Source organism: Hyposmocoma kahamanoa, unplaced genomic scaffold (genome assembly GCF_003589595.1).
Source record: "Hyposmocoma kahamanoa isolate Upper Pololo Valley unplaced genomic scaffold, ASM358959v1 80, whole genome shotgun sequence".
NCBI lineage: Eukaryota > Metazoa > Arthropoda > Insecta > Lepidoptera > Cosmopterigidae > Hyposmocoma > Hyposmocoma kahamanoa.
This window is the reverse complement of record NW_020654051.1, coordinates 8,613,411-8,637,422: the sequence shown is the minus strand read 5'-3', so window position 1 is coordinate 8,637,422 and position 24,012 is coordinate 8,613,411. Positions and strand designations below refer to the sequence as shown.

Genomic DNA, 24,012 nt, shown 5'->3' with positions numbered 1-24,012 from the left:
TACATGGTTCTATTCAGAATTTCGTATTGTATGTTGTGAGGTAAAAAAATAATTTTCGTCGAAATTGTGTTACGTCCATTATTGTTGTAAAGAAATGATATGTGAGAGTGATAAAATTATGTATCAGTGATACATCAACTTACACAACTAAAATGAGTTACAAATTTACTAAAAGACTTTTAAGTCTTTTAATTTTATTCTCACTGCTTTAATAACTATTGAGTCGTTCCTAATAGGCTTTATTGCAATATTTAACTGTATTGCAATAGGCGCCACGCCACTTGGAGTAAAGATTTTACAGTAGAAAATACAGTATTGGAATAAGGTGCCACGCCATCGCCACCCCGATTATTCATAGAACAAGTACGCCATTCAATTAAGGTTATCTACCGGTCACATTTCTCACTCGGATGACCAACTGTGCTTTCTCACTAGTACCAGGGGCAAAATTGGCCCATTACAAGGCACGCAGTGTCACTGTTGTCACACGTGTTTCTCACGGCTTGATTTATGAAGTAAACACTAGATGTAGGCTTCACTGATGAAGATGTAGAGTCTTCTAGGTCTTGTACGTTCTTTATAATTATGTATTCTTGGAGATAATTATGTCAATTATATACGGTCGACTGTATAAATGCTGGATTTTGTTTTTTGTATTTATATAATAAGCTTCTTTATTATACAGTATGAACTTAACGTTACTCTGAATAAATAAAAGGAATTGAATATTATTTCTTTATTTTAGGATTTCAATTCTATATTGTTACTAACAAGCTTTTACGCTACGAACAGGTATTTTCATGTTTTATGAGAGATCTTGTGTGTATAACGATTGCCACGCTATCACTGCTATGGCGATGTTTGAAGGCGTGTTTGAACGCGTTTTCTTACCAAATCTGCCCCCTTTTTCTATATCTCTGGATTCTTACCGTATATCTAATTTGATACATTGTATATAGTTTAATCTCGTAATTGCAATGTTATAAACATAGACCTGATTAAGGCGGGCCTACAGTAAGTTGTAATCATTCTCTCACTTCATGCGTCATAAAATTATAAATAAAGTAAAACTACTTTAACAGTATGATAATAGAGTAGGTTGCGTATAATAAGATTTTCTAGAACGACGCTATAAACGATAAACACATTTACAACTAGTGGTTAAACAAATAATTATTTTACTGTTGCAATAAATTTGCAATCTGTATTGTGTATCCATCAATGCATATATATGGTTGCGTTGGTTTTGATTTATAGTTTAATTATTTTTAGATTCTATATTTTTCCTTTGTTTACTTTGTTTTTTTTATTTATAATTTTCGTTAAATATATTTTATATGACCATATTTACTGAAGGCGAAGGCCTAGTGACTTAACAGGGTTCCTTAGTTCACCCCAGCACCACATATTAAAGTGTACAAATCATGAGGTTCATTGTTCTGTTCTGCTGTAGCAATTTTGTGGTGGAAATAAAGAAATTTATTGTTATTGTTAATATCTATCTATTTTAGATTCTCGTCTCTCCCATAGCCTAAAAGATTAATTTTGAATTTTTAAATGGGAAAGGCGTAATTAATGGCTCAGTCAGCCGGGGTCAGGGACTCAGGTTCAAGAACCGGCGAACATTACGTTAACTCGTTTGCGGACAAAACAATTGAGACTATTTCAGTGGAGGCCACATCCCACTTAATGATGATCTCGTGCGCCTATTCAGCTTTCATGTGACTCTCGTCATGCGGGATGGTAAAGTTATTATTATTATAATGTTTCAAACATTCGCGGTCAATTTGAAAATATTTGGTAGCAGGTAGAGGTACTTTTCGTCCGTAGTTCGTCCAGGAAAATACTGCCACCTTACCTATTTCTCCCGCCGTAATGTGAGCATTACTGAGTTCCGGTTTTGAAGGGAAGGGGTGCTGGTGAAATTACGTGCACGTGGGTCTTGTCAACATATGTCTCAGGGTGACGGGCGCAGTGGCTGTGCCCCTCAGAGCTTTAAATCATAAAGCTCTGAGGGGCCACTGCAACTGTTATGGACACGCGTGTCTCTTAACATCATGCTTGGTATCATAAAAAAGTAATCACATGAAACGAAATTATTACTTGAGATGAAATTTCGTATATAGCTACGGTGTTTTTGCAAATTTTCTTGATGCCTATCTTGATCGAACGATCACAAAACAATTCATTGTCGCTCACAGACGTAAGGTACAGTTTTAACATACATGAATTATTTGCATCACAACATAGATTATGAAATTATAAATCGGACTATGTAAAAAAGCTGTTAGTTACGACCAATCGTGCTTGAAGGCACGATATATAGAAAGTATCGATTATCCAGCCTGTCGCTATACGGTACAAACATAAAGTATCACTAAAACATCAAGACATAAATAATCTTCAAGTGAGAACGCAGAGTAGCAATCAGCGCGAGTTTATGGAGCCTACACAGCCTTGCATTGCTACTGCAGATGACAGGGCTGGTATACAAGCGAAAAAAAATAATTAAAAAATTACATTTTGTAAAGAATGAGTTGATATTTAATGCTAGGTTGAATTAACCGTTTTGAAATGGGTGCATAAGTTAGCTTTTAATATCATTAAAAAACCTTTCGACACACCATAAATAGGCAAACGATGTTGTATGGATGTTTGATTTTCGCTTGGTTTGTTTGTATGTTCCGTGTATTAAAATTCATGCATTGAAATCGATAACGTCACTAAACGAAAAAGTCAACTTTTGGAAAATGGTCGTTCAAGCTTCCGTAACTAAGTCTAAATTTGAAAAAAACGCGGGTTTTCTTTTCGTGGCGGTGTCGTTTTGAATATGCAATATATTACCAATTAAGGAGAACCTTTCAAAGTACCGTATACGAAGAAACTCAGCTTTCAAAAGTCTTATATAGTTTGTTTAAGATATTGATATATCATGGAATACTCAAGCCACAGTTTAAGATAAAATTACTAAGCCGAAAATACAATTCCCTGAAAAACTGCGATGCGCTAGTTAGTGAAATCAGTCAGGAGAGAGAGACAATATCCGAAAAATTGCGCATTAAATCTTCAACTATACAGTTCTATTTATTCATCTCGTATCTACCTAATACGACGGTTTGTACCGGAAAAGTAAGCGGCCAGTTGTACTTCTGTATTTGAATTAAAAACCATTCGATATTTAAATCGGCACCAATCACACGGTCCTGATGGAAACTGGTTTCCGCCACCCATAAACAATAGCGGTAGTGAGAGAATATCGATAATATCGCAAATACGTTGCCCCTCGTTCAACAAAAGTTCTCAATTCTTCTGTCTGTGATTGCGTTAACTCTCCTTACCATTTACTTTAGAACACAAGACACGTAGAACTATACAGGGCGGTAGTAGCCATCAGTAAGATACGACTTTACCTAGTTACTAATATTACTCATTCAATCGATAACAAAAATTATTCACTCAGTCAACCCTATTAGCAGAGACACAAGACCAATGTTATATGAGTAATTGATTAAGTCCGTCCAGCTCTGACAGACACATTTATCTAGCAGATACGATTTGAGTCGAACAAAAACCATATCCAATGGTAAACAAGGAGTTATTGTCCTTAACAAATGCAAAAAACGTAGACTGAATTAACTGTAGTGCTATGTGTGTCAATGGACTTTTAACTTAAGTAGTTTGGTGGACGATTTGCCTATTGCTTAGGGCGTAGTCACACTAACTGCATTCACAATCGCAGCTTGAATGCAGTGTGTTTTCGCACTTACTCGTGTATCGTCTGCACCGGATTATTTGAATACGTATCGGGTATAATAACGATTGATGAAAATGACCACAAAAAAGGCTATAAAACTCACATTTTATTTTACAACATACAAAATCAAAAATGTTTATAACAAAAACAATAAATGAATAATAAAAAGCTATGGACTCCCTAGTATTTCGCGATTGGTACACATTGGAAATGACACTTTTTGTTTCGGATGTAAATTGCGTATGCATACGATATGTTTTAAATAATATCAACGTTTCGAGACCTTTTTTTCGACCATGAGACATATGCAGGTCCCAAGTGACGGGACGAACAAGTCGTGCGCCTGATGGTAAGCTACACACCTGTCTATAACAGTTGAAGTGCCATTCTGAGCTTGAAATCGCAAAGATCTGTGGGGCACTGCCACTGCGCCGATCGCCTTGAGACATAAGTTGACAAGTCCCATGTGCCTGTTATTTCACCAACACCCTTACCTTTTAAAACCGAAACACGATAATGCTGACATTACTGCTTGGCGGCAGGAATAGGTAAGGTGGCAGTACTTCCGTGGACGAACTCTTTCACAAGGAAATCTACTGCTACTAAAATTGTTAAATTTACTTCCTGAAAGTGGCTCGAAAATGTTTTGCTGGCGCTCGAAAAAATGCTGCCACTGCTACATAGTTATAAATACTAACCCTATTATCTTTGTACTTACGGAACTACTTACTTTATTTCTCTAATCTACCGATATCGCAGGAATAAAGTGAGTAAGTAGGTACGTATTCAATTATTTACACTGTCCTAGTTCCTTAAAATCAATTTCCTTTACACCTTTCGTCTTATAATTTTATTTACCGCTTTGGTCTGCGTGACCGGTCCCTAAAGCAGAGTCTAATTTACGATAAACGATTATAAACCGACTCACATCGTCGACGTAGTAGTTGGGTGTAAACGAACCCTGTTTAAATCCCATTACGCTATCATTATGTGTTTATACATCCGTCTGATCTGATGAGGCGTCAAAAATAATTTGCAAATTAAAATTCAAAAATAATTTTGATTTGCAAATTATTTTTAAGAGTACCTAGGTACTCTTGCACTAGTGCACTTAAATGTCACAGAGTCTTTATGTACCGACGAAAAATAAAATCAATCAAGGCTAATTTCATATTTTAGTGCCTTAAAATATATAATATACACTCTCCGCACTAAAAAAATTGAGCTTTTATGTTTCTTTCAAAATAAATAATGTTTTTTAAAGCAAGCATCACTAATAGTCGACTAATAAAACCACGCATGACTAATAGTCGGACACTGTAAATTTATATGAGACTGGTATCATGGCTGTGGCATCACAGTACATTTACTCAAATATTTTATATGCCCGTAAAAATATACATAATTTCAATAAGAAAGAAGATATCCATAATATTAACCTTAGAGCTAAGTCCAAACTCATGGTACCACGATTTCGTTTAACCAAGGTAAACATCTATTTTTTGGGGAACTGTATACGTTTTTACAATAAGATTCCGGAGCATATATTAAGTTTATTATTTCCTAAGTTTAAAAACTACATTAAAAATATTTTGATCGAAAAATCATATTACAAAATAGAAGACTACATGTTAGATAAAGATGTATGGAAAGACGACATGGCTCCAGAATCCACACAAATTTGATTCAAAGTGTATTCCATAGCATTTAAGTTTATTTGAAAAGAGCAATCCCTAGAGTTTCTTGCTCGTTCTTCTCAGGGAGGTCAGCGTAGTGAACGAGCAGTAGCTTAAATGTGACGTTTTCAAGTATAAATTTATTTTACCTATGGAATAAATAATCTTTGACTTTGACATTGGCTTATGAAATTTCAAAGACAAAGTCATAACAAACTACATATTTATATAAGATATAATTTCGCAGATCTAAATAAATTTATTGTTAAGTATTTATGTAATGTAATTGAATGTAGGGGGTGCTGGTGAAATTTCAGGCACATGGGATTTGTCAACTTTATGTCTCAGGCGCAGTTCCAGTGCCCCTCAGATCTTTGCGATTTAAAGCTCTGAGTGGCACTGTAACTCTCGTGGATAGGCATGTCACTTACCACCAGGCCCACGACGTGTTCGTCCCATCACTTGATAATTTAAAATTTTAAAAAAGAAGTTATGAACTAGGTATTTATTATTATTATATTAGTATTAGGCACATGAACATCATATATATGTATTTGACTATCAATAAAAATTAGACTGATTCATTTGACAATTACAGACGTACAAAACATTCGCTATACACTGCACCATGTACATAATAATATATATTCAATTTCACGACAACAACACTACCATAATTACTCAATGGTTTAGAAATAATTTTCTTTGATAATATATTTTTTACATAAATTGAAAATTAAAAACAAAAGCGAAAATACAAATAAATTAATACACATTTAAATACACATACTATATTCTGTAATACTACTTACTACTGTTATTTGTATTATTATATTATAAATGTGAAGTTAGCTTGTCCCTACATACAGACAAAGGGTCAGCAAACATAACCGCTTCACATGTACTTCTCAAATCAGTGTAGGTAAAGTCGTTCGAAGAATCTTTAAATCTCTATCCTGAAAAGTTGTCATTTTTCATGTGTGGCCTTATTATACTAAGGGTGCGAAATATTGTTCAAATATTAAAGTTTTAAATAGTTATAATATTGCAAAATAAGATGTACTCTAGAATTGAAACAAAGTTTAGTTATGTAATTATGTGTAGGGATACCTCTTACTGATTATGATTTCTTAAAATGTAAAACGTACATGTGTCGGAATGTAGCATGCTCCTCGGAGAAGCATAAACAGGACAATGACAGTCGACACCCTTTATATGGCCACCAAATTCCCCGAATTCGCCTCAAAGGTCGTAATAGCTTCCTGCGCACCACAAAAGCTACGAGTGGCCATACAACTGCCACTAGGTGTGCATTGTGAAAGCGGAAAAACCCCCCACCACCTGGTTTTATCATACCTCAAGAGCAATTATCACCAGGTTGCGATCTGCGGTGGTCCGTGTGGAAGTCCTTAAATCGTCTTCGTGTGTCGCTAGTGGGACGCTGCAGAGACACGATGTGTAAATGGGGTTTCTGGGATGCTGGTCTAACCCAATGTGACTGCAGTGCCCCAACATAGTTCATGCAGCACTTACTTGTGCGTCCTGATACCTGTACGAGGGAAGATCTCTACGCGGCCACGGACAGCGTAATGAAGGTAGCAACGTACTATTCAGGGTCAATATAGTCCTAAAATAAAAGAAGTATCGACACGATAATAATCTCAGTACAGAATACTAAAAAAACCGACTTCAAAAGTACGTGGAATTACGTCTATTTTCTAAGTTTTATTGAAATGAAAAACAGGAGATAATAAAAATCGGTTCTCGCTACTCAAAATATATTGAGAGAAAAACGCCTTGAATTGGAGAATAGCAAAAAAAAATTAAAATAATTGCTCCTTAAATAAAATTTAGGCGCTATTTATAAAAATTAATGTTCATGCGTGATCAGCAGATCCCTTAGAGGTGGATGATTTTCTTTAAAATGAAATGCGACCACTATGGAGGTACCCTCTTTCCAACAAAAAAGAAAATCGTGAAAATCGGTTCACAAATACCGGAGTTATCGCGTAACATACATACAAAAAAAACATGCAGTCGAATTGAGAACCTCCTCCTTTTTTGAAGTCGGTTAAGAAGAAGAAAATATAAAAGTAAGTTATGTTATTACAGTTGAAGGTGGAACTTTCCTTACGATTGCAAAAAAGAGACTGAAGCACAGACTTAATTAAAATACCAAGACGTTACAATACACTTAAGACGGAAGATTGAAAATCGTTTGAAATTCACGCTTCGCGCATTATTGAATTTAATCGGAGGTGTCGAAACGTGGTGTGAAAAGGCTTAATGCCAACGATTTTATAATTCGACATAACGTTACTTAATTTAACTAGACGAGGCGTATTATAGTTTTATTACCATAAAAACATCGTATAGATTAATAGATAGACAATCATTTTAAATTAATGGATTGTAATAATGATTGCTTCTTTTAATGTTACAAGTTTGTAGACAGGTAGTAAAATAAGTACAGATACATTAAGTGGTTTAAAATACGCTTAATATTATCCACACAAGATTCGTTTAGACGTGATTGTCGTTATATTGAATTACATGAAAAGCAATAAACATTCAATATAAACTATGTTTAGGGTCTTGTAAAATATACCAATAGATATTTTCAATAGATATCGGCAAATCAGTGAAATTTGAATGAATGCATGAATGAAATATTCTTTAATGGACATTAATTAATTACAGAAAAGTACAGTAATGTAAGAATCACATAGTAAGCTAATGTACTACAGGCGGCCTTATTGCTAAGTAGCAATTTCTTCCAGGCAACTTTAGGACAGAAATTTATAAGTTGGCAAGTGCAACCAATGAATATCTCCTAATGAAATTATTTTAAATAAATACACTACTCATAAATAAAGTAAATATAATAAATATTAAATGCATACATTATTAGAACGTAGACATAAATAATCATATATAATAATAAAATTACTGGTATATTTCTGTTGGATAATAAAAAAAAATAGTAATAATAATTAAAAAATAACAAAACAAGATTATACCTAACACTATACAACAAAGAATAAAATCAAGGGAACGGAGAACGGAGAGACTCTTGCTATATAAAATAAATATAACTCCAAGAGAAAATGCATATTCCATCGTTGTAGAACTTCTTTACATGTTTTCAAGTTTCAGTCAGGTCGTTATAAGGTATTATAGTCAATGTCACAATACAGTCGTAATCCATAATAAGCGGTATATAGTTGCATATTAATTAAAATAAAAGAAGTGTGAGGTAATAGCACACCGTTCTGTGTAATTTTCATGTGCAATAGAATTTATAAACGGTAGAAATGTTTCTGGTACACTGATTTAATGGAGAGTGCATTGAAATAATGAATATCTTTTTTTTTCGTAGACCGATTATCTTGGAATTTTTTTATTCGAAATGAACTACAGCTCGCTGTGTGAATAATTTCTATTTTGCAAAGCAAATTGTCGCTTCCGTAGTTTTTAGCAGCTCCTTGTGAAAGAGTTTATCGTACCACCTTACCTATTTCTGCCGCCAAGCCGTAATGTTAGCATTACTACGTTCTGGTTTTGAAGGGTATGGGCGCTGGTGAAATTACAGGCACTTGGCACTTGTCAACTTATGTCTCAGGGTGACGGGCGCAGTGACAGTGCCTGTTATGGACAGGCTACACAGTTTACGATCAGGCGCACGACTTGTTCGTGCCGTCACTTGATATTAAAAAAAAATCGCCACTGTACATGCATTGTATTGTAGTTGTGAAGTCAATCAATCGCGATTGGGACAAACTGACTATTTCTAGTGCTGTCCGACTGCATCTACAGTTAGCAATCACAACGTACAAGTACAAGTTGACATTTTGTATATACCGTATACTTTAACAGAAGTAGCTGCCTTCTGGTCACCGGCTTTAACGAAGTAAACAGAAATATCTAAAGAAATTCATTACAATGTATTACGTCTAGGAACTTAGTTTCGCTATTTTTCTAGTGTGCCGGCGATGCTACACTGTCAAAGTCTGCTATCAAGGTTTAATAACCGTCTGTGTAACAACAATACACTTACTAACTATGTATATCTTTAGTTTTATATTAAGTATAAGTAAATATCATTTTAATTTAGTCGGTTCACAAAACTGGATACAAATTCTTAAGTTAAATACAAGCGATCGGTTAACATTATAAGACGACAAGAGTGTATCCTTCTAGATGTGAACATAACATTTCGTATTTAAAACAAACAAAAAAATGCTTAAACAAAATTATTCTAATTTAAAATTTACATCTACTATTTATAAAAAAAAGACACTCAAGACTCATCGTGCAATCAGCACATAAGACATTGTCTTATTGAGTTCCTAGGTAAAACCATAGAACCAGAGAACGTATGTCAAAATCAAATGTGATAGCATTAGAAGAAGAGCACATGCGATACACAGAACTGTGCTGACTGATCATATATATAAAATTAAAAATATATCACATAACACAAAACGTGAATTAATGAAACCCTGCCGATTAATACGATACAGACAAATTTACGTAGGTACAGCCTCAGTAGAAAATGAAAGGTTTCATAAATAACTTCAACAATACCCCATTTATTAAACTTAATTTTTCTTAAACTACTTTAATAACCAGCAAACAGGGCAGCTAAAAAAGAAACAAAACGGTCCTATTTATCAAAGTGCATCATGATAAAAAGAGGCGCCTCAATAAAATTTGCCAATTAAAAAGATGCGCTGGCGCACGCCGACGTAAAAGGCAAAGCTAATTGTGATCGGTGGCTTGGACTATTCTAATGAGAATTTTTCTCTAAAAATGGAAGCAATAATCGAAGATAAATAAAATCGACGTTGTGGAATCGATGTAAATTTTAATCGATTTAAGATAAATAATCGGGGAAAAAGATAGAATAGGTCTTAATCAACATAATTTTCCTTGAATACCTATAATGGATTCAATGTAGGTACTTAAGAAAAATGCCGTAGATCCGTACCTATTCAGGCTACTTTCCTTTATTATATAAAAATATGAATAGATACTCTTTATTTATAAAATTTATGAAATCACTCGTTAAGAATGTTCAAGTAACAATATTCAAGTTCTTGTGTTTTAAAACTCAAGAACCATGTTAAATTAAAAAAAATCCTTATTATCAAAATTCAGTATCTGACACTTTTTTTGCACGTAACTTCGTAAGATAACTCTTGAAGAGTTACTTAGTAAAATGAGCCCCCTTTACATTGGCGGCAATTCTAGACATCGTGTGTAATATAGACCTACTACCTACCTACTATAACCTACTTTATGCAGTAACTTTTGCGTGAAACCATTAATTGCAATTCTTTAAACAGCTACATATTGAAAAATAAAAGAATATTTCAACGCCATTACCATTTCAATGGTAAGAAATAGTATAGGTTAATAGCTTGCGTTTTTTTGTTATTTATATCGAAGTATTCAATTTATCCCACTGGACCAATTTAAATTATGACTATTACCTAGTTTTTCCGGGGAACTACGAGAGGTTGATATCAGTCTATCAGATAAATCAAAATGGTGATGAAGTCAAAATTTGCACCAATATTAATAAGAAAAGATGGCACGCGAGCCATTTATTTTGAGATAACATAATAAAAGTTTATCGTGTATTTAACAACTGCACATCACACGAGTACCGCTTCGTTACAAAATGGAGCATTGAAAATTGTAAGGCTTAAAGTAAAGATAAAGGAAATATAGTACAAGACACAGGTTGATCCCACAAAGACGGTGGAGCGATGTCCACGAGGCATTGTCAAAAAAATCGTCTCTTTTATCATGACAGTGTTATCAAGTTGCAAGAGTGCCAGTCGTGAGTGTTTCAGTCGTGGGGTCTGTTGATGCTTATGAGGTGCTGGAGACTATCCTACAAATGGCTTTCTAGTCCGTCTTTCTGTCGAACTTTTGAAAGATTCTGGTGGAAGTTTTGACAACCGAAACAGTGGTGTATACGGCAATATTTAGGAAAGACAGAATATCATTGCTGCCGCAGCTTCTTTCGCTTTACTCGGTTAGCCAGCTACAAGCGCTTATCTTCTTCTTCTTCATACACTATAGTGTACATAAGCGAAGATAAGCATTATAATACTTGCCATCACGGTAAATGGATTTACCAACAGGCGTAAGGTACCCGCTGATAGTTGCCTAGGCTGCGCCACACCTTTAGTAAAGGTATGTTTTTGGGCACCATCTTAGGTGCTTATTAATTCTGATAATTAAAAGTCTTTCTTTAAGTACGAATATTAAGGTTTATTATAACGGAGAGATGAATTAGAAAAGAACAGGTACCAGTATAAAATGTTCTTTAAAAATAAGTTTTCTTTTAAAGATTCGTAGTGTAATGTACATTCTATACATTAGATGTAGATCCAATGATATTAAATGGCTTGCAAACCATATAAGGAGAAAGACAGACCAATAGTATTTATATGCCGTCTTTCCGACTTCGCGTTGTCGTTTAGACCATTGTTTCTACTTAGTAGAAAGAGTGATTTCATCGGCAACACTAAATTGGAAATACATAATATAATTGCTATGGGCCTGTCTTTCATCTTACCTAGTTGGCTGGCAGTACTTTGTTAAATTATGCGTTCTACCTCCTATAAAGTTTCCATGCCTACTACATGAACGCAAACCTGTGAATGGGGTAAAGAACCGACCTTGTGCATTCAGCAACCTGATTATATTATTTTATTTTACTTATATGGTCTGTGCAATGACGGCATTATGACTCGACTAATACATATTTATAACTCGATAATAGCATGTTAAATTGTATAAATAGTTGTCTATTAGTTAGGTACAGGAGGCATTTAAGTCCCACCTTTATTTAAAATAAAATATTGTTACACTCAACGAGGCTATCGAGATAAACTCCTTTAATATAAAAGCCTCGGTTATTTAAGTATATTCACAAATAGGTAAATTTAAAAACAAATGAGCAAACAATTGAAATATTCAATATTTATAATTTTTTTATAAAACAATATTTATAAAACCGTTTTGGGCCTTATTAAATAATATTGGGGTATTAAGGTCCGCAATAGAAATAAACTTTCTAAAATAGACGATTAAAAAGATTTCAACTTTGCACATTATACATTACGTTTAGTTCACATCAGAGAAATTTATTTATTTTGTAGAAAAATACTGTTTGAATCGTATAAAAATTAAAGAAAATTATTAAACTAAACATGTGTAAAATACTCTATTTTCCGGAAAATATGAAGCTAAAAACAACATAAAACGTTCTTTGGTTACAGCTCTACCTGCATAAAGTGAGCCTGAAAAATAAATCAAAACGTCGTCTTTATTGCTTGACCTTGCTTGTCTTGACCGGTGAAGACTACAAAAAAAAGTAATTAAATGAACTATTTAATGGTTTCGATAGTATGAATTTCCAAATAGCATTAGATATTATTGTTTTTTTTAAACTGGGTCATTAAATCTCATACTTTAAATATGGGCCTTAATACCCACTACAACAGCGTGCCTTGTAATCCATAGTCATTGCTGTAGTACAAGTTTTAGAAATACCAAACATATTTAATGTAAAAATAGATATATAATTATTATATTCTTACATTTCAGTTAGAGCTCCATATTTTGTGATCTCACTTAACGTGATCACAAAATATCGAGTAACTTATACGTTGTGTAAAAATACTGAAGAGACTTGAATTTTGATGAAAACTGTGATTATTTATGACAAACAAAATAATACGCAACGAAGCCGCAACGACTAACACAGACTTTTTGGATACTACAGACCAAATGGCAGCAAACCCAACCTGAAACGACTTTGCCAGCTGGTTGCATATGTAATTTCTATGTGTGCGTGATCTATTGTACGAATAAGACTATCATAAGTAATAGTGTTTAATACTGGGCCTTATTTCCGGTTGAGCCTTATATGCCTCACCTACCTTAGAATAAATAAGTGAGCTTTACAATATAGTAGCAGTATAGCTCCTTGTGCAAGAGTTCGTCCAGGGAAGTACTGCCAAAATACCTATTTCTGCTGCCAAACAGTAATGCTCACATTGCTGCATTTTAGTTTTAAAGGGTAAGGGTGCTGGTGAAATTACAGGCACATAGGACTTTTCAACTTATGTCTCAGGGTCATAGGCGCACTGGCAGTGCCCCTCAGATCTTTATGTGGGCACTGCAACTGTAACGGACAAGCGTGTCACTTACCACCAGGCACACGACATGTTCGTCTATTCACTTGATATCGTAAAAAAACTCTTCTAACTGATTAACTACATTTTTATTGAATTGAAATTCAATTTTTTTTTTGAAATTACTCCACTGGTTTGTTAAAATTATTAATACAAACTTCTTCTTTTAACTGATATTTACAAGTGAATATACATACTACTTACCTTTTTCCCTGTTGTGTTGATAAATAACCAGTAATTTTACATCAATTCATAATTTGTCTCATTCATAATTTATATTCATAATTGGTTTTCAAACGTTCTTCATTTGTAATCTAATGTAACTTTGACGTAAATAATCTTATAATGGGGGCTTTCAGCCGAAAAGTGATGTAACCTACATTAAATACTGTTTCTGCAATATTAATTGACACTAAACTAAGATAAAAAAATAATAATTAAATATTTTTTTTGGAAATAGCATCCAAATATAAAATAATTATGTATTTTAGTATCATTTAAAATTAAATTATAGAAAAAAAAGTTCATGTGGGTCACACCACTTTTGCACTGATTTCCTCAATTGTTATACGGACATAAAATTATCATTTTATTTTAAGTAATAAGTATTGCTTTATTTAAGGTTATAGACATTAAACCCACAATTTATTGAGTTAATAAGCGATTAGACAACTTAATCAAGTATACTAATTAGTAAATGCACATAAACTTGGTAACCTAGTATTTTAACTAAATTTCCCTAAGTTTCTACAGAGCTATTTAAAATGAACATTAACCTAGAACAAGTCGTAGGTTGTACCGAATAGTTTTTCCCTATTTAAATTTTATGTAACAACTGTCTGAATTAACAGTATCTATTATCTAACTGACATAAATTACTTTCCATATACTGACATAAGCGATATTTCAATACATGCATCGATATGAAAAAACAACCATAAATATATCACATAATATAAAAATCGTAACAATGAAATAGAATTGAATAACCTTCAATAATTGCAGCGCTGTCTTCTTTCTAAGACGAACGGATGTACTTTAGATTACGAACCAGTACATTCATTATGTAATAAATATTCGAAAAGGTTGTTTTTCGGACAGTATTGGTCAATTGAGGCGTTAGGTTTATGGGTGTTAGTGAAATTACAGGCACAACTTGTCAACTTATGTCTCAGGGTGACGGGCGCGGTGGCAGTGCCCCTCAGATGTTTACAATTTAAAGCTCTGAGTGGCACTGCAAATGCTATGGACAAGCGTGTCGCTTATCACCAAGCGCACAACTTGGTGTCATAAAAAAACGGAAATAAATTACATCCTCAGACTTATAACTTTATAGTTACGGGAGTATTCTAGCAATAGATACTTGGTTGAATGATTAAAGTGTTTTTTTTTGTAAAACTGAGCAGTGTACGAAACAAAATGTATGTATTTTTATCTGTGTATTAAGTACAAAAACCAGTTTAGTTATGTTGCAAACTTTAATACATCAGATCAGATATAATTATCACAAATGTCGTTTTCATTTGCAAAGTAAATTGTTAACGTCAACCAGAGAGATATCTTAATTCAGTAATAATCGTAACTTGCAGAACACTCGTAAAGGGCGAATTACGTACAAAAGCTGCACTTTAAATTCTTTTTAACGCAGAATTATTACGCACGCAGTACGACTATGTTTCTCAAACGAAAAAAAAACGATAAAGATAGAACTAAATACGTTTAATTTTTAAACGTGAAACATTAATGCGCTGTCGTCGCTTATCAAACAACACCGCTCGAGTAATTTCTAGTAATTTCAAAGGAGAGTGAAAAATCTTCACATTAATTGTTATTCTAAAATTAATAAAATATAGCCTTTTTGAAGCTATTATTAAGAATATCGTCGGTGTTTTGCAGGGCGTAAGCGACACTTTGAAAAAAAATTCAGGGGAACATGTTCTAAGTTTTAACGACTGTTTTAAAATAATATTTTCTCAAACATGCTTCGAAATGTTTGCATTACTTTCAAAAAACGAACACGGAAAGTTTGTCATTCATGGACCGTGAGACTTCTTTCCGGCCGCGGTTATGGCCTGCGAAGTATGTATGAACATCCATTAGTGCCCATTTTTCTAAACTTTTAAATCTACTTATTAATAAATGAACTATGTAAACATGCAAAAGAAAATCTCATACAGCCAATTGCCAAGTGTTCGTAATTGCATCGTAAATTAATCGTCATTTAAAAAAGTCGGTAAAATAAAGTAAAGTGCTTTTTTTGTTTTTTTTTTGTACGTATGTTACGCGATAACTCCGCTATTTATAAACCGATTTTGATGATTCTTTTTTGTTGAAAGGAGGGTACCTACATAGTGGTCCCATTTAATTTTGAAGAAAATCATCCGCCTCTAAGGGTGGCTGTTCACGCATGAAGATTCATTTTTCTAAATAACGCCTAAATTTTATTATAAGGAGCAATTATTTTAATGGTTCATTTTGCTATTTTCCAATTCTAGGCGTTTTACTCTCTCAATATACTTTGAGCAGTGAGAACCGATTTTTATTAATTAATATTTTTTACTTTTTATATAATACATCTTCTTTTTTAGTCTTCTATTATTTTCTCACATTGTTTGAGAAAATCACTATTAAAGACTCGGCGGGAACGGGGATAACTTGACTCGTATTATTACACGTCCTCCCTGGTGCTCGCATTACTAACTCGTACTCGTCCAGCTATCCCTTACTTCCCGGACTCTGCAATAATGTACCATTACATACAAAAATTTTCGAGTGTCGCTTTGTACAAAACACCGACGATATGTCCTATACTTAGTGATAGCAAATACTTATATTTGTGTTAGTTATAAATTGGTACTTGGTACTTGGTGCAACGGGCTGTTAGTTATAAATTATTATTATTATTTACCTTTTATTCTGAGTTAAGTACAGAGGTGTTGATTAGAATTTATTCGTAGAGAATACGAGGCACGACATTACAAATTGTTATTGTCACTTTTTAACTACGGAGACGCATTTCGGTGTACTTACGTATTACGTACGTATTAGCGCTATAAAAAAATGTATGACAATATTGTAGTAAAAAGCCATAGTAGCCTAATGGTTTGGTCTACCGACTCTCAAGGAGAGTTAGTGGATTCGACTCCAAACCCGCACCTCTTAATTTCTTGGAATTGATGTACAAATTCAATTTGAAATTTTATCAGGAGCTTTTGGGTGAAGGAAAACATCCTGGTGAAACCTGCACATCGAAGAAGTTTCGCAACCCTTGAAAAACGTGGGACGTCCCCAACCCACATTGGGCCAGCGTGGCGGACTGTGGCCTAAAGCCTCGCCTGAGAGGAGATTTGTGTCTAGCAGTGGAAATTATAAATAGGTTGATGATGATTAAATAAATAACGCACACACTCAACATAGCCCCGCACTAGGGAAACCCTGTGTCGCGGGTGCCATGGACACACATATAGACAGCCACAAATTACACCCAAACTCACGAGAGAAACAAATGTAGGCCATACAAACATTTCTCCCGGCCCGGGAATCGAACCTGGGACCTCTGCGTGGAAGTCCGGCATGGTAACCGTTCGGCCATGGAGGCAGTTATAATTATAAGATTATGCATTATGATTATCAGTTGGAATTTAGCTAATGTTGCATTTGACGACTTATTGGTAACGTATATCACTTCTTACTAAATCTACATTTGATATTATTGAGTTGTATCATTGTTGCAGCCGGTATGCGATATAAACTTTACCAATCACTCTTGTAATACAGAGTGACATTTTTTCAAGATATTCTTGGGTTTGATTTAGGATGAAGTCAGTATTTTTCGAGTTCTGAGGGATGGTTGTAAAAGTTGTTCGCATTAATGGGTTCAATCACCTACTGACATATCATGGAATAAAAAAAATGGCGTCCTGTATAAGTACTTCGATAGAATACGGATAATTTGTTATGTTTGAGAATCATGGAATATAATTACTGTAAAGTTGTAATCTCATTGTCGTATCACACCTTAAGTTTATTCATCCATTAAGAATGCCAGGGCGTATAAATTTATTACGACAAGCGTTTGCACAAATTACGACAATTCTCGTAAACACTTACTTACTCTATTATACAGAATACCTACTTGCTGGTATTATGTTTGTACCCGTTTATGTCTTTTTTATTTTATTCCCTACAATAAAATTAGTAGTAGCATAAATACTTCCGTGAATAAGCTGCAAAACCGTCTGTCCAACTGCGACGAAAACGACCAGGCGCAGATTTAACGTTAAATTGCGCGGATGAATTGCACACGCGTAATTTCGTCCGGTCGTAACAATGACAAAAAATATTAAAATAAATGCAATTACATATCTGTTTTATAAAAAAAAAAACCATCTCGAAAGTTTGAGACTATTATATGATATGATATTTGCTAAGTTTTATTGGAATCGAATAACGGAACATTTGATCTTCGAGGTTGGCGTGCTAAAAATGCCGCGAATTAAAACGCTGACATGATTCGTGACCAAGGGCATTTTTATAATCAAAACATTGCATCGTTTCACTCGTAAATCTATACTCTATTTTACACTTATTTATTTAAATAATTAATAAGGCTCTGAGAAGATGTTGATAAAGCACTGTTTGTATACTGTTTATCTCTCTTTTAAGGAGAAGGTATGTGTAGCGCGTTTGCCAGAACAACGTGTTATCTATGTGTATCTCGATATTTTAGAGATAACACATTGTTCTGGCAAACGGGCGATATAATCTGAGCTTTGTGATAGATGTTTAGATGAATAATTAGCTATTTTTATATGACTTATTATAAACTTTCAACTACCAAAAATTTGAATAATAATTAGGTACAACCTTTTATTTAAAAAACTGTTATCAAAAGACTGCTAATGCACTTTCTCTGTGTTAATTCTATTTGCCTAGTTTTATTGATTTCTCTTTTGATTTCATTTATAATTTGCCACCAAAGAGGTGGAATATTTTCTTCAAATTTGAATGGGACTACTGGGATACCCCCTTTCCAATAAAAGAGTCTTAGGAACAAATAGAATATACACAAAAAACCACACAAAAAAAATGCAGTCGAATTGAGAACCTCCACCTTTTTTGAAGTCGGTTAAAAATAGATGCTAAGTACGTTTTATTTGTAATATCAATAAACATGTTGTGTCAGTAGCTGTAATTTTATAGGATCACACAAAATTATACACATAGCTCCTGCATTTTAATTTCCATCAAGAATCCTATTTTTTGTTTCTCGAATGCCATTCTTATAATCATGGTACTTAATTGCGTCGACACCATATTTGGCCCGGCTCTCGTACTGATGAAATTTATTATTTACATGCTTGCATGTGCAATCGACTATTTTTAAAAGTATGCTTTATGTTTGTATGAATACTGAATTTATTATTATGTGAATCAAGCCTCGTAACTCTGTCATATGTTCGTATTACACTGATCTGTACAGTTTTTGACTCGTATGCACTAGTAACTTGATACCATTCGAAGATCAACATCGTAACTGTCATATTTATTTTATTTTATAAATGGGACTTTAGGGATCGAATAAGTAAAAGAACTTGCACTTTCAGCTTTTTATTATTGAACAATGAAATCCAATACATTATAAATGCAATGTGAAAAGGAACTCACAGTACACTGGATTAAATTTCCTTTTTTATAGAAATATTTAGCGAATTATAAACTCGCATATAAATCGTATATTAGATTGTTTCCAGTCACAGTTAAACTAGTTTATGTATGTACATACCTAGTGTGCCTATGTAGATTTATTTTCTTTGTTACAGAAGCACGATGGAGTACCCCACTTTGTTTATAGCTCTGGGGTTACTAATGCTGGCGTACCACGGGCAAAGCGCGCCCAGTGGAAGAAGATCTCGAGCTGCAAAGCTATCGGATCCAGAACATACGACTAACCGCGATAGTAAACTGCAAGACGAGTTCAAGGAAACTACAACAAATCCACCCAATCCACCATCCAACAGAAAAAATAAAGCCCTGAATCTCTTCGGATACTACCCCTCATTTCTATCATCGGGACTTGACTACAACGAAGACGACGACGATGACGTAGTCTTCGCTGTTAATGACGACAACATCGATGATGACGATCTCTCCCGAACCATTCCTTCGAGGCGGCGCCAGCAGAACAAGAAGAAAAACAGCAATGGAAACAGCTTCCAGAACGATAATATAAATTCTCTTCAGTATGACAACTCACCTATCTTCTATATTAGACTGCCTCCCACTCCTTATATGTTTGTACCGGGTTTGGGGTACGTGTCGCAGCCACCGAACATCGGCCCACCTATGTCGCCTTTTACCCCACCTGGTGTACCTCCTCAAGTAGACCCTTTTATTAACTTGCCTCTAGATTTTGTTTCGAACGGCAAGCCAACTGGCGTATACCAATGGAGTGGTTCTGAAGGATACCAACCTCAAATACCTCAAATGTCTCCCGTGGATCCCTTTGGATATGGAGCCCCACAACCTGTTATGCCACCATCTCGACCCAGCTACAACATTCCCTCATATTCCAACCCTAAACCTAAACCAGCTCCAACTAATTCTAAAGTAACCGATCTTAAAGGTCAGTACGTCTTCAACGGGAAGCCAGGCGACAGTGTCTACGTCCTTAGAGATACATACAACTCTATATACTCAGACGCCTTACAGAACTTCTACCCTTAAACATACGCTGTGAAAGTATAGAAATCGTATGACTGGCTCGTATCGAGCTGTTGTAAGTTATTAAGGAACACAAACAAATGTAAACGAGGGACCACTTACAATTAATGAAAGTTGAAAATCGAGAACTCGGAATGTTTCATTAAAACGAAGTAAAATGACTATTGAAATGACAATACTTTGAGTCACGCAAATATCAGTTGGGCTGTTATAATCCAGTACTTTATATTTAACTCCTTTTGTAATAATAGGTATGCCACTTTTTCAAAATAATCAAAATTATTCCACTAACAATAAATGTACCTATCTAATTTACGAACTGCCTGCATTTTACTTTATTTTTTCTTTTCTTATACTTTTACCTAAAAATACTCAGGTTGTAATGTATGTATACTAAACAACGAATATTTAATAGACAAATAATCAGTAGGTAAGAAAATTTTCGAAGGCCGGGCATAGCGCGAAATTTCAAAAAGATGTATGAATACTTAAAAAAAATTAAGAAGCACTTGATTTTACTTCAACGTCTGTTTCTTTATTTCTAAGCTATCAACTAATTAGAATAAGTATAAGAATAATTCAGTGATTTTAAGTAAATATGTGACTTGTTAAGATTTTGAGTCAGTTTTAGTGTTTAGATTAACTTTACATAATATTATTAACATTAAATTATTACGCTAATATTTATTATTTTGTGCTTTATATTTAATTTATTGTAATTAGTTTAGTATTACATTTTAGGACTCTACGTACAAATGGTTTAAAAATAAAAAAACGTCATCGCTATTTCTTTTACTTTGTTGACGAGGTTCTAGTTTTGTCTATTGTTTTAAACGACTGTTTTTTTTATCTGTAAACACTGCTTTAAGAGTGTGTATACTAATCATTTATATCATTTGTGTACGTCATTGCCCGTAAATAAGTATGCAGTTGACTGGAATACTCGAGCTGTTTTCACTGTGCTTTGTAAAATTAAAAAAAAATACTTCCAAGTATTTTCTTTCCTGCATTGATAAAAAATTTCGAATACTTGTTACCACCACTATACTCCGTAAAACTTTACCTTAATTCAATAATTCATGTCAACTTTATGAACCAGTGATGGGACATGCTCAGTGAAATCGATAGATGGCCTTTGACATGCTATAAAACAGTGTTACAATATTATGGTAATAGTTGAAATCAACTCACATCGTATATAATTAACTAATAGGGTCTGTCATACAAATAAGGGCGAAATCGCATGGTGCCACTATTTATTAAATTTTAATTTTTATTCCAAACATAATAGTACTATTATTTAGGTGTGCTATTGGTAAACAATGGATAAAAATAATCAAAAAATACACAGCTGAAAATAGCCAAAAGTAGCTCAACTTAAAAATTACCGCCAAGCCATTTCTCGACTGGATGAGTTGATCGACTTAGAAATATTATAAACCCAACACTTTTTACCGTCGGACATAACTTTATCGTGTTTTGTTTTGAAAAATATAATACTATTTCTTAGTTAACTATTAATTAATAATTGGAATTATTCAAAAGTAACGTATCAATAATTTGTGGATTTCAATTAAATGTCATATACTAATTGGTTTTAACGTAAATATTATGTAAAATAATTATTGCTTTGTGACCTATTATTGTAATAAAGCTAAATTTTAAGGAGTCCGGTTTGTTACCAAGCTATGATTTTTGACCATGGAGTGTGTAACCATTCCGAACTAACTGGGAAATAAAAAAAAATCACTGTGGCAAGACACCTGTGACTAGAGACAATCATTTAGGGAATAGATTCTTAAAATATATAGAATATATCAATAATGTTAGTGTCAAAACCTGTGTATTTGCGCGGACCTTGCGTGTCCTATCTATATTTTTATTAATTTTCAAAACCGAATTTATGAAGTTCTGATGTAAAAACGTAACAAGATCGAATAATTTTATACTCGTATCATATAGGTATAACATAAACCTCTATCGAATTTACACCTATCGTAAGAACAAAGTAGTCTTATTTATTTGAAAATGATGAATTCAGAAATAAGTGGACAGTTAGCTGTAATAAAAACGCTTTTTTGCTAAGTCTTGTTGGTAATTTTTATTTGTCTTGTTTCCTTTACCTCATTTCCTTTACACTTTTCCTTGGGTCAATAGATATACTTTACAATCATGTAGTCTATGCTACACACTGCTTTAACACAAAGAAAAAATCCTTTGACTGCAACTGAGCTGCGGCAACTGAGCTACAGGTAGAGTCAGCAGGTTTACGAAATTCTTCTATGTGTCTGTTATAGATCTTTATATTCGACTTTCAACGCCGCATTATATGTATTATAACAAAATAGTGGAGTAATTTATTTAGTTAATTTAACAAAGCTATATCTATACCCATCACAGTGGTAAAACATCTTGAAATTCAATAAAAAAAATCGAGAACACTGTTCTTTGTTGACCATGGTCGCCTTGTTCTGTATTGGTCAAGATGTTTGCAGCGAATGCTTATGTTAGACTAAGTGTTATTCTATATTATTCATGGATAATGTCACAGATCACATAAATTCTTTCTTCCGTGGATAATGTCAACGTACGTTGATTGAAATACCGATACAACATTCGATTCGATTGAAGCATTCGATGCGAATATTTTGTCAAACACAGCTTGGATGTGAATAGTCCCTGTTATGAATTGAAACCGAAAGTTTGTTGGATGTACCTACATCGTGGACAGCCAAAAACATTCTCTTTAAATTTAAGTTTGACTAAAAGAGGTTGTTTAAATCTTTATAAGGCAGACTACGACTGTGTCAAAATCATAGACTAAGAATATAGGTTACCAGTACTAGGTTAAAATATATCAATATACTGAGCGAAAATCATTCACAACTCATAGAATACATTGGCGAAAGACCAACTTACTAAACTATGGCTCAAGTAATATGTATAATACCTACAGGTTAATTACCTATATGGTTAAATTATGGTAACCGTTCGGCCACTAAGGCAGTTAACACTATGTAACTGACGTAAAATACAATATACAATTGTGAAATTATTTAGACATAATAATGTCGACTCATCCGAAGAACAGAGTCCGATGTGATTTTTTTTTTTTAATTTATTTAGTCAGTCAACAATTGTTACACCAATAAGTTAGAAATATACATGCAAAAGCTTAAAACTAAGTGCACAATCAGTTATAGACCGACACTACATGCACAATAAAATTATACAGAGTTAGAAAAAACTTGCAAGAGGAAAAGTGCTAACATTAATTCAACAATACAAATCGCTTACAGAAAGAAATAGTGAAATATATTAAGACTAAGTGAAAACGTAAAAAAAGTTAGGTGACACAGTTTCAAGACGGTGATGACATTACGCGCTTCGTTTTTGTTACCGAGAAGTAGTGTAAATCAATTGTTGCGCTATGATCATTATACAACTTGCTAAGTCTTGCAATGGGAGAATTCGCGCCCAAAACAGTCCTGTGAAGAGGTATGTAAAGAGGCTTAATGGGAAGTCTAGGCAGTTTGCGGGGAACATTAAATGATATGAGGTTTAGAACTGAACTGCATTTAATTTGATTATTTAACATTTTGTATAAAAACATCATATCTAAAATGTCCCGTCGCTTCTCCAA

At 33.8% G+C, this 24,012-nt stretch overlaps 1 protein-coding gene across 1 annotated transcript in view; it reads left to right on the top strand.

Annotated features, from left to right (window-relative positions):
- The window catches only part of LOC113233842 (WW domain-binding protein 11), a 191,685-nt gene extending 170,624 nt beyond the window's left edge, over nucleotides 1–21,061 (top strand). Inside the window, exon 5 of the mRNA XM_026469059.1 lies at nucleotides 19,469–21,061. Coding sequence (XP_026324844.1) covers nucleotides 19,476–20,372 — 897 coding nt within the window. The 5' untranslated portion in view covers nucleotides 19,469–19,475 and the 3' untranslated portion in view covers nucleotides 20,373–21,061. The remainder of the gene's footprint in view (nucleotides 1–19,468) is intronic.
- The last annotated feature ends 2,951 nt before the right edge of the window (nucleotides 21,062–24,012 follow it).